Below are 18,423 nucleotides of genomic sequence, written 5' to 3'. Positions count from 1 at the left end.
TTATCTGTACAACTACTTTAAGGCTAGTTTTAAGGCTAATTGTTTTGCTGAAAAATCCTTAGAAGATTCTTCATGTAACAGAAAGTCTGTTGGAGAACTAGTTGTAGAAGTTGTGAGGCTTTTCACTTACAGTTGCATGTTTGGTAAAAGAGGCTTCTATTATTTCTTTTGGAATCAGTGCTTATTGTATATTATCTTAACACTTTCAGCCCTCTCTCAGGGCTTTGAAGTAACCCAGTATAGACTATCCAGTATCTCAGTTTTCTTCTTCCTACTTGACTTATGTTTGTAATCTCTACTGTCTCCCTGTGGAGAGCTTAACTCCTTGTGTTGAATTTAACTTTGTGATTGATTTATTTGGGGAGAGGAGTCATAAAAATGAGATGAAAATAGTAATAGTCTACAGATTTTTATGTGAGGTTAAGAATAGCACTTATATAAAACTAATGAATTGTTTTCATGTCCTAATAATTTAATCCTAGGAATGAAATTTCAGGGGATTAGTAACAGAATTTTTAATGCCTAAATATATTGTGTTAAATTATATCAGGCTACAAGTTCTGGCTTTACTTTTTTTTTTTTTCAGGCATGCACTTAGAAATCAAAAACTTGATCTCTTTTAGGACCAGGAGGGGCAGCGATATTCTTTTTGATTCTGCTGGATTTGCATCACCAAACAAAAAGAAAAAAATCATAGCTTTCCATGGAGCCTTGTACATTCTTATACACAAGCCCTCAAAAGTATTTTTTTTTAATAAGGCGTTATTTTAAATTGATTTTCAGAAATAAAATCCTCCCTTTTCGTTTCATAAAATGAGCGTATGTATGAATGACAACACTGTTAAAGAAAGAAATATATGGCTCAGTCCTGCAAACTCAGCAAGAACCGCTTAGGTACGTGCTTAGGTACAAGGATATCAGTCCTGGTTGTATGAAGCACATTTAATTTGACGCTTCCTATCTGCTGAGTGCTTCTCAATATAGGTTTTTCTCCACAAAAACAATTACGAATAACTACTTTCAATTCTGGTTAGTATGCAGGGAGTCAAAAGGAAGAAAACTTTATGCAGTAGCTGTAAATTGTGTATTTGTATGCAGCTGTGTGTCTTCTTTTCTGTTAGTTAAACTGCCAAATGCTTGACTTCTGTTTTTGGGAGAACTTTAATGTTGTTCTTTGAAGGCAGAATCTCAATTGTTTTAGATTTGCATATAACTACAGAATGTGTGCCAAACTAAAATTAAGCAAGAAAATATTGATGTTCAAAATATGGTGTAAATCCTCTGGCAGAGCCATCATGCTGTAATAATATGTCTCAAAATTTTAACAGTTGTACTACCGGTAGGAAAAATAGTAAAAAGATTTCATCCCCACCCAAGCTAAAGCTTTGTTACGAACTATTTCTCAGGTATCTTTCCATCCATCACTTCTTATGGCAACTGAGCTGCTTCTTTTGCAAGAGAGATCCCTTTTGCACCAAAGATGATCTACAAGTACAGATACATGTTAGATGATGTGCTTGAGAAATCTAACAATTAATCTCTTGAGAAAATATGGACCAACAGAGTTACCATTTCTTTATTATAAGCTTAATTGTTTTTGAAAGGTACTGCATGTTATTTTCCTATTATAATGTGTAAAATATGGACATTTATATTTCTCTAGGCACTATATGTTCTAGATGGTCTCTCCCTGTGTACTCAAAAAGCTAAATTTTACTTGCCACTGAGACTAGGTAAGCCGCTGAAGAATTGATTGAGCTTTGGTATTTGGCAAATCCTGTAGGCAGCTATTTGTTTTAAACTCTCTTTGCTTCACGAAAATGCGTTCAGCTGAGACCTCCTTTCTTCTTTGACTTCTTATGGCCAACGGTTTTTTGAACACTGTAGTAAATGAACTTTGGCATGCGTTATTGTAAAAGTAAGGAATTACAGCTGCCTAAGAAAAGCAGGTGCATTTTGACATTGCAAAACCAGTCTCTTGCAACCGAGAGTAAAAAGGAAGTGTCTGTATTAAACAGCATCTGTTATCAAAAGTCTATAGTAGGCATGCAGTAAGCTGCTCTACTGATGGTGCACATAGATTTACCCTTGATTGATAGCAGATCTTCTTAGGTAGTAAAAACATTGAGCTTTTTTGTCTACACTTCACTTTTTCTCCTGGACTTCTGGGACAGTGATTGTTTGGCAATATCTGACACAAGTACTTTTTGTGTTGCTCAAGATTGACTGTCATTTGTGTTCCACTTGGATTTTTTGCCAACTTTTTTACTAGAAAAGCATTTATAAAGTTATTTAAGAAATCTTTACTTATATGTTTTACTCTTGTGTAAGGCACATTAAGAGTTAGCCCTAAACTATACAAGAAGTAAGGATGATGTAAACACCTTTCCTTAGGTTTTCTGTGATGTTTAAGCAATGAAAACATCTTGGTAGACAATTTTATTACCTTTACCCACTTACAGTGTGTTTATAACATTATTACCCATTAACTGCGGACACTGCAGAGCAGTAAGCATGAAAACTGGTATAAGAGCTGTCTGATTGCAGGCCAAGTGGCTGGTTGAAGCAAGGGTCGCTTTACCCAGTTCTTTGAATGGTGAGTTCATTCCAGAGTGCTGTCATTTAGCATGACAAGTGGTTGTGTGTGGCTCTTGGACTGTCAGATGGAGTCATGCATGTCAGGTGCCCTGGTGGGAGGGATGCAGTAGGGACTCTCTGCCCACTACCCATCAGGTCTTGTTCTACCTTCCCATCTCCAGGTTCTACCAATGTTCAGCCTGGGTACCCTTCTGCAGTTCTGTTGCCTAATGTAGTAGTTGTGTGTCACATTAATATGTACCATTTTCCAGTGATTAATCACTTTTTTCACTGTTTTGCATAAACTTCTTTTATCGTTCCATAACTCTTTTTCAATCGCAGCTTCTTCTTTTATCGTGTGGTTTATGTGTGGTCACATTTGAAGGAGTATTTGCAGTATGGAATAATCAATATTTTTACTAATGATTTTTCAGAGGATTAGTAAAGATTCCTCAAAACACTTAATAATTACATGGATTTGAATAAATGTTTGAATATTTTGAAAATTTTAAATTTCTTTTTCTAATCCAGTGCCTGTCAGTCCTCACGTTGGTCACATTCTGGATGACATAGACATGGGCTAGGACATGGAGTGTACACTTTTGCTGGCTATGGGGCTTCACAGAGTGTGCCTGTTCCTGTGATGAAGTGTGACTGCAGAGTGAAACTGTGATTGGCATAATGTGTGTTCTGCTGGTTGTCTCCAGGTACAGCCCACCAGCTTAGTACCACTCCTGCTGCGGGGTTCTGGTGGACCAGACATGGTTAATCAGCAGATCACACTATAGGTCAGTTGGCCACTGTGTTGGTGAGATCCTGGGCCAGTAAAGGTTCCCTGGTTGTCCAGTGCTGACACAAGAGGGGAGCACCATGATGGGGGAATGTGAGGTGTAAAGTAAAATGTTTGCAACTTGGTAGTTGTGAACTCAGCATCAGAATTTTCCGCAAAAGCATCTTAAGATGTTGCTATAAAAGTATCTTGAGGAGCTGCAATTCCTGTGTTTCCCTCTGTTCCTCCATATTCCAAAATTAAATTATTCTAGTATCATTTATGGCAACTGTTTATCTGCATCGTTTGTTGCTAGGCAGTGGAGTCACCATCCATCTGTCAGATGTAATATGATTGGACTTATCTGTAAAAAATGAGTTTTGGAACTTTATAATGTTTTCTTGATTTCACAAATTATTTTGGTATATTTATACTGGATATACCTTGTCTCTAACATGTGGGGTTTTGTCTTCCAAGTACATCCTCATGAAAAATGACAGCATTTGTAATTATTTTTTATTTCAATACTGGCATTTATCATATCTGACAACATGCATGTCTAATCATAAAAAAAATCTTGTCATTTTTCAATGAGTGGACTCTTGATTCACTTTAATATTTAACTGTCAATTAGAAACCAATATTTTCTCTGTACAGGAGATATTTTTGTAAAAGTGACTGAATAGATAATTAGAGATTATCCCAGCATGTGCAAATTATGGCCTTTTGATGTCAAAACAGAGTAACTTCAAGCATATTCTTTCCATGTTCTTTCCTCAAAATTAAAAAGAAACAAACATGATTTGTGCTATCCTAAATTACTAAATACAAAATACTGTATGTCTGGAAACAAACTGTGTGTGGAGGTTCCACTTTGTATTCCTTTGCCAGTAAGGAAAACTAAAACCTCTTGCCAGTATGCAAAAGTAAACCCTGTTGCTACTCCATATCTGACTAGTTTGATTTCTCTACTGCTGATGTCACAGACTGAGTAAAAATGTTCTCATTTTCTGATCCTAAATTATTTAGTAATTCTACTGTAACTGTATTTTAGGGAATAAGGCCATCAAAATTCAAAGATTAAAGAAATGTGATATGCGTCTTCAATCTCCTGAGTAACATGTTTAATAGTTAATTTTTCTGTGTTGTTGTTTGGTGTTTAGTATCCTGGTAACATAATTAGCACAACAAGACATGCAAAACAAATACTCTTCCTGAGTGCTCACAATCTAATACCAGGAGGAATTGGAGAAGAACTGACCAGACATCCAGTTAGAGGATAAGCTGTGTCCTTTTTTCCTAATTGGACCTCTGAATGCATAAAATTTCTCTTTATTCAGTTCTGCATACCTGAACTGGGCAATTTCAAGTATTTTTATTAGCAACGTGCTTACAGATGGATTTAGTGGATTTTTGGGCAGCAGAAAGATTGTAGAGGCTTTGGCTCAGGCCACTGGAGAATTTAATGGTCTGGGCTGATTTTGAAAGCATGAAAGTTGGTCTCTTCCTTTTATTATCCTAGATTATTATCCTAGATTATTATCTACCTTGTTCTGTAGGGTAACTGCTCTTTCTGGCCTGTGAGGAGACTGGGAGGAAGGGAAGAGGTACCAATACTGAAGCTTTTAATGATAGGCCATGAAGGCCAGAGATTTCCTGTTGGTTTAAATGGCTCTAAGCTATTTGGGAAAAATACACAAATCATGAGAGGCAAGACTGGTCAGAATTGGCAGTATAATGTCAGCGTCAGAAATGAGTATCAGAATCTATTTTGCTTAAATAAAATCTGTGTTATTGATGCCATCATTGTGTGTGTTGTAAGCAGTGTAGGTATAGCATCACACAACTCAGAGAAGAAATAGGAACTATTTGTGGGATCTAGAAGCAACACAGATGTGATCTATTTGGGACCACTGCACAGACTAAGTGCCTGGCAGAGAAAGCCGTGCCACTGTCTGACTTATCCCAGCTGAAGATCTGGCCCCTAGTCCAATGCCCATAAATTATGGCAGATTTACTTACTGCCAGGTGCACAGGGAGTATGAACTGCATTTCTCTTACCGTGGCTGGAAAGATAGGTGATTTACCTTGGTGGTGAACAGGTTGGCTTTAAACACTTGGGGAATTCTGTCAGAGCTTTGCAGTCTAGAAAGCTTCTGAATCAGTACATAACTGTTCTGGTGTAGTTCATTATCAGCTCATCTTTGCTTTACGTGGGCTGAGAAGTTTGTGTGCAGCTGTGGTGGTGTGGCCTATTTATGTCAGCCTGGGAGTACACTCAGGTAATAGCAGTTTGATTGGTGCTTTATATCCTCAACCTGTAGAAAGGCCTAGTAGTCTCTTACTCAAGGCTGTTTTGTACTATCCAGCGTGCCATCTAGCAATGCAAAGTAGCCAGGGAAATGTAGATTATCCAGGTTAATTACTGTGTAGGATAACTGAAATGGTTTTGTACTGACCAAATACCTCAGTGAGTTTGACTCCCCAGCTTTAGTCAATGTGTATAAAATGTTCATTTAAAAAAAGTCATGTTTCTGTGAAATAGATAAGGTGTTTCCTGTGCTGTAATAGCTTTAGAAAACTTATTGTTCTAATTTGGTTTTGATCACTGAACCTTGAACATTCCTTTCTTTCACATCACAGGATGGTGATGGTGTGTATCATGGGGTTTTGGTTCTTTTGACCCCAGTTCTACCCTGAGGAAATGCAAATATTTGTTCTCAATTTTCTTGGGCACATTGATTAACAAACAGGCCATTGTAACAAACTGGCAAGGCCATGGCTCATTGCATGAGCTGATAAATTTGGAATGTGACATTGTGTTGAAATATTTAAAGCTTCAAAAGGTTAGTTATAAAGTGACGTGAGTAATGAGTGAGATGTTCATAGCACCCAGGACTATATTAATAGAAATAAGAAAGCCCAGCTCTTAAACCTCTACAGATCAAACCAGCACAGAGCATTGGACTCAGACACATTATGGTTTTTGACTGGTATTTTTTTTGCTGCTTCCCAGTATGACTTTGTAAATACATGTAAACCTGTAAATCATGCAGTTGTTTGGTTGCCAACTTTGATGGGGGGGGGACACTTTTGGTAAGGAAAGGAAATAAATCAGAGTCACTCAATTTCTTAGCTGTGGATAACTGACCTGTGTCTTCATGGCAGCCTGTGAAAGTGCTGCCAGACCTTTGTATTTATCATGTGTCTAATTGTTCAATATGAACTGAGAGGAAAAGAAAAGATAACAGTGGCACATTTCTATTTGAACCTGTTCTCAAGTGCATAAAATGCAGCTTTTTAGAAACTAAATATGCAGCCTGGCATGTTCAGAGGACAGTTAAAATACTAATTCATGAACTGTGTACTTTTCTTATGTACAAGGATTGACTGTCCAAAGTGTTACATGCCTCTTGCAAGTCCCAAGTAGCCAACAGGAGGTTGGGAGTTTCCTGAGTCTGTCCCACTTTCCAGTCTGTATTTGAATAGTAAGAGTGAAAAGTATAATGTGGCAAAAACTTTACGCATGGGGATTGGCAAATAGGTTCACAGCAACCAAAACAAACACACATCATTTTGATACATCTCCACGTTAGGGGTTATGTTTTTGACCTTACGCTGGTTAACACATTTCTGAAGAACGAAGTGAAACCCATTATTTTTTATCTGTGTATTTCAAACCAATGTGTGCGTTGCTCAGAGTCCTTGCATGAACAGGCATTCTCAATGATGATTTCCCTTTAATGGCATATGTGTAATGTTCTCTTCCCAGTGTAAAACTTCTTGAAGGCAGAAGTAATGCATAAGCAAGGCCCATGCATAGAGTTCTAAAGAGGAGTAGCATGTTTTTAGTTATTTAATGAGTTTGACTCCAAATCTCTTGGCAATGTGTATAAAAATGCCAATTTAAAAAAAAACGTTGTTTCTCTGAAATAGATGTTTCCTGTGCTGTAATAGCTTTAAAAAACTTATTGTTCTAATTTGTTTTCATGTGATCAGCTGAACATAAACATAACAGAAATTTTGTTAATGAACATTTTATTAAATTGTTGTATATATGTATGAGTACACATATTGTGTACGTGTGGATATGCACAGACTAAATCAAAATTGTTTTCCTACAGAAACTATTTTTCATATGTGTACATATGACAGTATGCCTGAGGTAGTGGTTTCGCTGCTAATCATTTAGTTTTGGGGGGGATTTTTTGCCAATAGTCAACAGTGGAAGATGTAAGTATCCAAAGTAGATAGTGCAATGTGGTGTATATGTTTGCTAGGTGTTTTGTCTGTGTTTGGTACATTTTCTATATATATTTAAAATATAGTATAAGGGAAAAATGTATAGCATGTTGCTATAAAGCAGCTGTGAAGGTGTGGATTTTTTTACCATATCTCACTTAGATGCTGAAGTACATCTTTTCTTTGTATTTTCAAGAGATGTTAGGAGACACTCAGAGCTAACATTCAGCAACACAAATTAAACACCAGTGTGTTAGGACTGAAGATGAAAGCTGGTTTCTAAGGGATTCTGTAGAATGTATTCTGAAATTCAAGTGTTTACAGCGTTGTCAAACACTGCAGATTGATGCCCACTCCCAGAACTCAGCCTGTGTTGAGTTTAGCTATTTTGTTTTTCCCAGACTCTGCAAGGTGCCTTGCAAAGTTATTTCACAGATTGTAACTCCTCTCTGAAGCAAGGAAAATCCACGCTGCTGTTTAGTGAAAGAGGCACTGTGGGAAATAACAAATTATTGTAGAATAGAAAAATAAAAATGATGGTGGTTTTGAGTCTGTGATCCCCTGGTGTATTTCCAACTGTGTTTAGCTCTTGTTGCCTTGCAAATTCTCGTTTGATTAATTGCCTCCAGCTTGCTGAAAGTTTCCTATGAGTTTCAACAGACACAGGGCTTTCTCCTTCCTCCTCTGAATACTTTATGTTGCTGCTGTATGTTGTCGTGTCATACCTCAGATGAGTATCTCATCGCAAATTAGGAATTGTTGGCAACATTTGTCAGTAGGAAATGGAAGCTGCCCTTGAATGGGTCTTTTCAAACAAACTGAAAATGTACAAAATTTAAAGATAAAATCATAATGGGGCCAGACCATTGATTAATGTAAATATGCTTACAGTTGCTGACGTAAATGGGAAAGTGCTGATTTACATCAGCTGAGAACATGGCTGGTGAAATTAAAATAAAGGGTCTAGGGGGCTAGTGATGCTGGTCTCTTAATGTCAGCACAAACTTTGACCCAAGACCACTTTGTTGTTAATATGTAACTCTGCAGTGCCGGAGGGGTCAGGCTATTCCAGACACTGCAACACTATGGTACCTCCTACAAACAAAATAATAAGCAGAACGATGTATTCTTTAATTAAACCCTGGACTGGGTCTTCCACTGGGATGGTTTTTTGTAACTTCATATACTTCAAAGGAACTAGATTGATTTACAGTGGCTGAGCAACTGGTCTTTTATTAAAGTATGCTTCTGTGTAATGAAGTTATGTGCCTTGCTTTTCATAACCGTAACATCAGTGAGACAAGTTATTCTAAACTCAGTGAACAGGACAGTCAGGTTAAGTAGAGGAAATGTGTATAGTGTGGAGATGGAGTTTTTTCCCTTCCCCCCTTTTTTTTTTTAATCATGATGCAGTGTGATTTTTATTAAACATGGCTTCAGAACGGGATAGAGTTGTTTGTGCTGAAGTTTTGCATTGTTGTACCCTAAGAGCTTAATATACTATCCTGTAGCCAGAACATACATTGGGCATCTGTAAGATTTATCTCTTGTGCCTTGTGGAACACTGTATTATACCATGTTGTAGCTGCTTCCATGTTTGCATGCTTGCCAGCTTCAAAATTAAAGGTGTTGTACAACACCTCATTTGCAGCACCCAGATGCAGGCACTTCCCTCTGTCTGTTTGGTTTTGTTGTTTTTTTAATTTTCATTAAAAATTTATATTTATTTTCTCCTATATTCTCACTCATTTGCAGCACCAGTGTGTCCCTGTGTCCTGCATGAGCATAAAGAATTTATCTTTCTTTTGGCCCCTGAAGCAGATCAGGTGTAAAACATGCCCTTGAGATGCAAGCTGTCCCAAAGACATTAGGTATTTCTCCTCCTCCAGAGAAACAATGATAGCCCAAGCCTGTGTCTAAGAGCATGTGGACACCGAGAAAAGAAGAATTATGCTTGCCCCTGCTGTTCATGTCAGGTGTGGCAAAAGACTTTTTGCCACTAAGGTCCAGCATCTGCTTAAATTCGTCTGGACTACTCTATTCCAAGTTCCCAGAAACAGATACTATCAATGCACTGTGCAAAATACTTCATAGAATCGTAGAATGGCTTGGATTGAAAGGAACTGTAAAGATCTCATCATTCCAGACATCCTGCTGTGGTCAGGGACACCTTTCTCCAGGCCAGGTTGCTCAAACCCCTGTCCAGCCTGGTCTTGAACACTTCCAGGGATGGAGCGTCTAGACAATCTGCAACTTCTCTGGGCAACCTGTTCCAGTGCCTCACCACCCTCACAGTAAAGAATTTCTTACTAATATCTGATCTAAACCTACTCTCTTTCAGTTTGAAGCCATTCCCCCTTGTCCTGTCATTACATGCTCTTGTAAAAAGTCTCTTTCCATTTTTCTTGTAGGCTCCCATCAGTCATTGAAAGGCCAATTCGGTCACCCTGAAACCTTCTCTTCTCCAGGCTGAACAATCCCAAATTGTCAAAGTCATCTTAGTGTTTCAATACATTGATTTTAGTGGTGTTACTTTAACAAACCTAATATTGCACTAACACATTCTTTTCATTATTTATTTAAACAGGCTTAAAAAAAACAATGCAAGTTTATATTTTGTTCTGGTTTAGGCCGTGTTTGGGTAGAAAAGACAAATAGTCTCTACCCAAGCTGGTCCCATCTTACAATCCCTTGCAGTTTAATTGTTTAAGAACAGGCCTTACTTTAAGAAATATTATCAACTCAGAGAGAGCAATCCAAAAGATAAACTTGCAATCTGATGCCACAATATCTATTATTGGCAGAAATACAATTCTTTGAATAATGAATGAGCTCTTAACATCTGTCAGGTTGTTTGTTTTCTCAGGGGCCTGGTGATGGGGCTATGTGCAATAACATGATGGCCTTCTGAGAAGCCTAGCTAAAATTAATGGTTTCATCAGCTTGCAGGAACAACTAAGTAATTGGGCACACCTGGGACTATCCTAAAGGGCTCCTTTGTGGTTAGCAAATGCTTTCTAGCTAGTTCCAGTAAAGTGTGGAGCATTGAAACCTGAGTGTTGTAGACTGCATCAGGGAACTTAGTTTGATGGAGTTTTTGGAGAGATTGGGAGAGTTTGAGCATAGCTATCAACAGTATAAGTAGGCATCAGGAATGATGGGGAATCAACTTTTAGAAAAAGTGATATAAATCTTTACTATTTATATATTGAACACTTTATAGAGCATTACCTTGGCAACCTGCCAACTACACAGGAAGGTGTAAAGGTATCCAAAATTACATTAATGAACTCCCCTTTTGGATGCAGCTTGCATTTGTAGCCTAAATATTAGGACGGGATGCTATGGAAGTAAATCAATATTGCCTCAACCTTCAGTAGCATACCCTTTAGAAAGTTACCTTTATTTTTTCTGAAGCTCTCTATTATATGCTTACATTGAGAAAATAACCCTTAATGGCTTACAGCAGCAATAGAAACATTTTCCTTTTCTTCAAAAAATTTTATTTCAAATTTTGGTGACATAAATGACCAGTTATATTTTGAAGAATGTGCTTCAAATGTTTCTGCAAGAAAGGCTGAGCTCCAAAAATTGTCTTTGCCTTCCATAAGGAGCTGTATGATAACAACCTCTTACTCTCTTTCCAAGCCAATAGTATTCCAGAGCGAATATTCCACCTGATTTGGAGCACACTGGAATTGACAGCAAGATTGTGAGTTGCAATTATGTTAGGCATTAATGCATAGCTTGTATACATTCTAGTACAAAATTTCTTTGTAGCAAGACAAAATACATCTTAAGGAGTAAATACACTGCCAAGTAAATTGCTTGCATAAAGGGAAGGTCCCCAGCCATTCTAGCAGTCTTCTTCCTAGTCTGGTCTACAAGCACTGCTGGAACAATGCAGCAGTAACATTTTTCTTACTGTCTCTCCTCTTGTAGAAATCTCTGGCCAAAATATCCCTTTACACTGAGTTTCAAATCATCATGCCACCCTGCTGCTAATTGCTTCTGTTTAGTCACTTTGCTGTTTAAAGGCTAATTCTGCCTTACTCCTTCATGACCAGTGTAGGCTTTCATGTCCCAGAATCACAGAGTATGCCGAGGTGGAAAGGACCCACAGGGATCATTGAGTCCAACCCGTAGCCCTGCACAGGCCGATCCCCAAGAGTTACACCATGTGCCCGAGAGAATGATCCAAACACTTCTTGAACTCTGTCAGGCTTGGTGCTGTAACCACTTCCTTGAGGAGCCTCTTCCAGTGCCCAACCACCCTCTGGGTGAAGAACCTCTTTCTAACATTCAACCTAAACCTCCCCTGACACAACTTCAGGGCATTCCCTCAGGTCCTGTAACTGGTCACCACAGGGTGATCACTGTCTGCCCCTCCTCTTCCCCTCATGAGGAAGTTGTGGACTGCAATGACATCTTCCCTCAGACTCCTCTTCTTCAGACTGAACAGACCAAGTGCCCTCAGCCGCTTCTCATACGGCTTCCTCTCAAGGCCCTTCACCATCTTCGTTGCCTTCCTTTGGACAATCTCTAATAGCTTTATGTCTTTCTTATATTGTGGTGACCAAACATCCTCTGAGTCGAACAGAAGTTTGAGAGGGGTACATGGCTTACAAGGGCCTTTGAGAAAGGTAAGAAGCTAAAGAGAGTTGAATTCAGAATAAACACACTTCTTAGCAGACACTGAGAACAGATTTTTTTCAACAGATTTACCTGTCGCTGTACTTTGCTTGAAGTGATTATACACCAAGGAATGCCAGTATTGTTTTTGTTTTGTTGGTTCCTTATCTCCTAAGAGAGCTATTCTAGCTCCAGAATGTACTTGGTGCAGAATTTGCTGTGTGAGATTCTTTAGGTTATGTGGGAAGTCAGATTTGATTATTTTAATAATAATTTTAATAATAATTTTTAGCCAGTTTGGAATATCTAGTGGGTTGGGCACCTCTTGCTTTTTCTAGTGTATACAAGAGAAAGCTCTGGAAAGCAATCCTGTCAGTACTAAATGAATTTGTATGACTTAAAGCACTGGAGTTCAGACCATTTCCCATAAATTAAATGAGAAGTATTGGTTAAGTTAGCACAGAGTGTGATAAAACTGCAACACATCATGTCATTAGACTGCTTTACACAGTGACTGGAACATTGCCAGTTTAAATAAACTATTTGAAAGCATGTCTCTGTGCATGCTGGCTGTTTAATCCTTTAAGCTTTTATGGTCTTTTTTTTTAGAAATGTAGCCAACTTGTTAACGCATGTACTCTAACTTCTGAATGTTTGTTTGGGCTTAACACCTTATTTTGATTTGATAATGATAAAGAATTAGAAAACCTTCCTAATGATTTTGGAGTTCAGAGTTATTCTTTTTCTTTTTCTTTTTTTTTTTCAGTTTCTGTTCTGACATTAATGTTGAACTCCATGCAGTATCTGTTCAAAAGAGTACAGGGAATAATGCTTGGGAATTAAGCATGTTCTTGTTCTGAGGGCTAAAACTCTGCAGTTCGGCTCACTTATGAGTCATTTCCCTAAAACGAGCAGAGTGTTCAGCAAATTTTATAAATTACTGATGGATTTGGATGTAAAGACCTGTAGAAGAGCAAAAGTACTTATTATAATAGCAGAGAGATCTAGAGGTGGCACTGACTGTTGAAAAGAGAAGATAGTTCAATTGCCTGCACTGCAGTTATAAGCAGTAAAGACTCAGAGAGCAAGAACAGTGTTTGGGAGTATCTCTTTGGGTCTCTAGGACAGCAGCTGAGAAGTCACCAAAGATGTCCATACGATTCTGACCTCTCAGTGCAAAATATATGTCGTGCCATGGTGCACCGTGTTATGCTGTGCTGTGGTTGCTATTCATGAGGTACATAAACCTGCAGCAGTAATTATGTGCGCTCTGTAGAAGGTGAAGCTGGACTAGAATAAAATGCATTTTTTAAAGACAGGAACTTTTTTCTGCAGACATGCTGTCCCACCTGGTGATGATGGTCAGGGCAAACTTTTTATGAATGTGAAGACTGAGTAATTTCTAATTCTCTTTTGTTCTTGCAGGTCAAGCCAGTTACTCACAGTAGAATCACTGTGTCAGCACGGTTTCGAAAGCCACTCCAGGAGCCCTACACTATTTTGTAAGTAGCATTTTTAGTTATCAAACTGCCATTTCAGAAGTGATGTGTTCACTTCAGGTGAGTTTTGTTTAAAATGCTCCTCCGAATTATTTTACTTTGTTTTATTTCAGCCTGATTGCCAATGGAGACCTTATTAGCCCTGCTGTGCGCCTCCTCATTCCCAGGAAAACACTGAATCACTGGGATCATATTCTTGAAATGGTTACAGGAAAAGTTACCCTCAGAAGTGGAGCTGTTCACAGGTATCAGGAAGCTGAATATTTGCAAAATACATTTGATACACCTCGATGTGTTTTTAAGACTCCATGAGTAGATATGATGGATTATTCCTACTTCATGGGAAATTCCACTATAAGAAACTTAAAATACATCAAAGAGCCACAAAGCGGAAATAGATTAACTGCAAGTAACCTTCAGGTTTCATTTCAACTGCTATTTAAAAAAAGAATAACCTGAATTTGTTTCAACTGTTATTTCAACAAATAGGACGAGCTGGAAGCCATCGTGCAGCAGGAAAGCTATGACGTAGTTGCCATCACAGAAACGTGGTGGGATGACTCGCATGACTGGAGTGCTGCCATGGATGGTTACAAGCTTTTCAGAAAGGACAGGCAGGGTAGGAGAGGTGGAGGGGTGGCTCTATATGTTAGAGAGTCCCTTGACTCTGTAGAACTTGAGGTCACCAATGATAAGGTTGAGTGCCTGTGGATCAGAATCAGGGGGAAGGCCAACAAGGCTGACATCCTAATGGGAGTCTGTTATAGACCACCCAGCCAGGATGATGAAAGGGATGAATTATTCTACAAGCAGCTGGCAGATGTCTCAAAATCACCAGCCCTTGCTCTTGTGGGTGACTTCAACCTGCTGGATATCTGCTGGGAGCTCAACACAGCAGAGAAGAGGCAGTCTAAGAGGTTCCTGGAGTGTATGGAGGATAATTTCCTGCTCCAGTTGGTAAATGAGCCTACCAGGAGTGGGGCCCCACTAGACCTGTTGTTTACAAACAGAGAGGGGCTGGTGGGAGATGTAGTGGTTGGAGGCCATCTGGGCCACAGTGACCATGAAATAATAGAGTTTGCAATACTCAGGGATACAAGGAAGGCCACCAATAAAACCTCCACACTGGACTTCTGGAGGGCAGATTTTGGCCTGTTCAGAAGACTGGTCCAGAGCATACCCTGGGGAAAAACCCTCGAAAACAAGGGGGTACAGGAGGGATGAACGTGCTTCAAGAAGGAAGTCTTCAGTGCACAGGAACAGGCCGTACCAGTGTGCCAAAAGGCAAGCCAGAGGGGTAGACGACCAGCTTGGTTGAACAGGGAGATTCTGAAGGAAATCAGGGATAAAAAGAGAGCTTACAGACTATGGAAAATAGGGCTGGCTACTCAGGATGAGTTTAGGAATATAACTAGGTAATGCAGAAAGAAAATTAGAGAGACAAAAGTGCAATTTGAACTCAATTTGGCTACTTCTGTTAAGGATAACAAAAAGTGCTTCTATAAATACATTAATAACAAAAGGAGGGGCAAGGAAAACCTCCATTCCTTGTTGGACTTGGGGGGCATCATAGTTAACAGGGATGAGGAGAAGGCTGCGGTACTTAACACCTACTTTGCCTCAGTATTCACCAGTAGGATAGGTGGCCCTCAAGGCAACTGGCCTCTGGAGTTGGTAGACAGAGATAGGAAACCAAATAGGCCCCTTGTATTCCAAGAGGAAATAGTCAGTGACTTACTGAGCCACCCTGGATCCACACAAGTCCATGGGACCAGATGGGATCCATCCTAGGGTGATGGCAGAAGAGCTTGCCAAGCCGCTCTCCATCATTTACCAATAGTCCTGGCTCTCTGTGGAGGTCCCAAATGATTGGAAGTTGGCAAACGTCACGCCGATCTACAAAAAGGGCTGCAAGGAGGACCCAGGAAACTCCAGGCCTATCAGCCTGACCTCAGTGCCTGGCAAGGTTATGGAGCAGATCATCCTGAGTGCAATCACACAGCACCTACAGGACGGACAAGGGATCAGGGCCAACCAGCACGGGTTTAGGAGGGGCAGGTCCTGTCTGACCAACCTGATCTCCTTTTATGATCAGGTAACCCACCTGGTAGATGAGGGGAAGGCTGTGGATGTGTCTATCTGGACTTCAGCAAAGCTTTTGACACTGTCTCCCATAATATACTCCTGGAAAAGCTGGCAGCCCATGGCTTGGACAGGGGCACTCTGTGCTGGGTTAAGAACTGGCTGGAGGGCCAGGCCCAGAGAGTGCTGGTGAACGGGGCTGCATCCAGCTGGCAGCCGGTCACCAGTGGTGTCCCCCAGGGATCAGTGCTGGGCCCAGTCCTGTTTAACATCTTTATCAATGATCTAGATGAGGGGATTGAGTCCATCATTGGCAAATTTGCAGACGACACCAAGTTGGGAGGGAGTGTCAACCTGCTGGAGGGCAGGAGGGCTCTGCAGAGGGACCTGGACAGTTGGGCTGATTCCAACGGGATGAGGTTCAACAAGGCCAAGTGCTGGGTCCTGCCCTTTGACCACAACAACCCCCTGCAGTGCTACAGGCTGGGCACAGAGTGGCTGGAGAGCAGCCAGGCGGAAAGGGATCTGGGGGTGCTGATCGACAGGAGGCTGAACATGAGCCAGCAGTGTGCCCAGGTGGCCAAGAAGGCCAATGGCATCCTGGCCTGGATCAGGAATAGTGTGGCCAGCAGGAGTAGGGAAGTGATCCTTCCCCTGTACTCAGCACTGGTGAGGCCACACCTGGAGTGCTGTATCCAGTTCTGGGCCCTTCAGTTCAGGAAAGACATTGAGGTGCTGGAGAGGGTCCAGAGAAGAGCAACAAGGCTGGTGAAGGGACTTGAGCACAAGTCCTATGAGGAGAGGCTGAGGGAGCTGGGGTTGTTTATTCTGGAGAAGAGGAGATTCAGGGGTGACCTCATCACTCTCTACAACTCCCTGAGAGGAGGTTGTAGCCAGGTGGGGGTCGGTCTCTTCTCCCAGGCAATCAGCAGTAGGACAAGAGGGCATGGGCTTAAGCTCTGCCAGGGGAGGTTTAGGTTGGATATTAGAAAGAAATTCTTTACAGAGAGAGTGATCAGGCATTGGAATGGCCTGCCCAGAGAGGTGGTGGATTCACCATCCCTGGAGGTTTTTAAGACAAGGCTGGATGTGGCACTGAGTGCCATGATCTAGTAATGACAGTGGGGTTGGATCAAGGGTTGGACTTGATGATCTCGGAGGTCTCTTCCAACCCAGTTAATTCTATGATTCTATGATTCTTATTAATATTTATTAATTAAATATTTTGTTAGCAGGCCTGTAATAATACAATAATAATGCAATATATTTAGTATACTAATAATTAAGCGACATATTATAATAAAATAAATGAGCACAGTAAAGGTGAAGATGTTTGGAATGTGATATACATGTGATCTGTGTTACCTTTTAATTTTGATAGTTCTTTAAATTAATTGGATTAAACAATTTAAAGGAAAATATTATGGATTCCTTGGGTTTTGTATACCTGAGCTAAGATTAGAGTGTGCTTTATACTCAGTCTGCTCAGCCTCCTAATAAAAGCCAAGGCCCAAGTTGTAGTTGGGAGTTTGCCAGTTCCAGTATCTCATCTGTTCTGAGTTGTTGTGGTACCTCAGGAATAGGAGGTGACCTGTTGGCTAGGTAAGTTTCAGTCCCTTAAGGCTTTTACAATATAAAATAAGTTATCTATTAGGTGGTTGTTGAAAGTTTTAGAGAAAAATCATATATGTGCTGTCCATGGGAAACGTTGCAGTGTAAGTGGGCTGACAAAGTGTATAGAAGCAAATTGCTGACATTCCAGTGCTGCCCCATGCAGAGCACATTACAGAAATCTGTTCCTCAGGTGGGAAAGGGTCTCATATGGAAAATCATTCTTCAAAGGTTATGCAATGTCTGAGGCTAAGTTTGCAAAACCTTTCTCAAATCAGTGAAGATAAGTTAGTCTCTCAGTTCTTCTGATTGCTTTCCCAGAGCTGATACAGGTGAGAAAAGATAAAGATAATGCTATCAGTGGATGATTAGCCCTTATCTAGTTCTTTCTCTTAGCCCCCCATTTCTTTGCTCCAGTTAACTACTTAGCACTTTTACTTGCAGTAAAGTAAACCTACACCTGTTGCAGCTTTCTGGGTCTGATTCTTAGCTGGTGTAACTCAGAAGTGAACAAAGCAACAACATGATACCAATTCTTTCTGCACTCAGGTTGTCCACAATTTAAAAATCTTTCATTTTATTGTCACTCGTTGGTGTCACTCTTTGGTGAAACTGAATGATATACATGGAAGCATTCAATATATAACTAGCATTTCTTTTGAGAAGTTCCCTTCAGTGCTCAGTTTTAACCCTTTAAAAATAAGATAATGCGCATGACATTTTGAATTATTTAATGTTTTCCCTTTGCTGGTTTTCTATTAACTCAGTTTTCATTTTCTTTTCCTTAAAATACTAGAAATACATATTAAATACATTAGTTAAGTGATCATTGTTCTCTAATAAGTTACACATTAATTGTTGCAGCTTACTGAAACTATGTTAGCATTCGGGGAGGTCTGCTAAGACCACTGATGCTGGAAGATATGATTTCTCTTCAAAGAAGGATAAGCAGACTTATGAGAACCTGCATTATGTATATGGAAGTTTTTCTTTTCCATGTTTTTATTAAAA

At 39.9% G+C, this 18,423-nt stretch overlaps 1 protein-coding gene across 1 annotated transcript in view; it reads left to right on the top strand.

Moving 5' to 3' along the window:
* DCDC2 (doublecortin domain containing 2) overlaps nucleotides 1-18,423 on the top strand; it is a 63,502-nt gene that overhangs the window by 6,508 nt on the left and 38,571 nt on the right. The window contains exons 3-4 of the mRNA XM_050308892.1: nucleotides 13,646-13,722; nucleotides 13,833-13,964. Coding sequence (XP_050164849.1) covers nucleotides 13,646-13,722; nucleotides 13,833-13,964 — 209 coding nt within the window. The remainder of the gene's footprint in view (nucleotides 1-13,645; nucleotides 13,723-13,832; nucleotides 13,965-18,423) is intronic.

The sequence above is a fragment of the Myiozetetes cayanensis genome, unplaced genomic scaffold, assembly GCF_022539395.1.
Source record: "Myiozetetes cayanensis isolate MyiCay16 unplaced genomic scaffold, myiCay2020 scf1, whole genome shotgun sequence".
Lineage (NCBI taxonomy): Eukaryota > Metazoa > Chordata > Aves > Passeriformes > Tyrannidae > Myiozetetes > Myiozetetes cayanensis.
The sequence above is the reverse complement of the archived record's forward strand: the minus strand, read 5'-3'. Positions and strand labels throughout refer to the sequence as shown.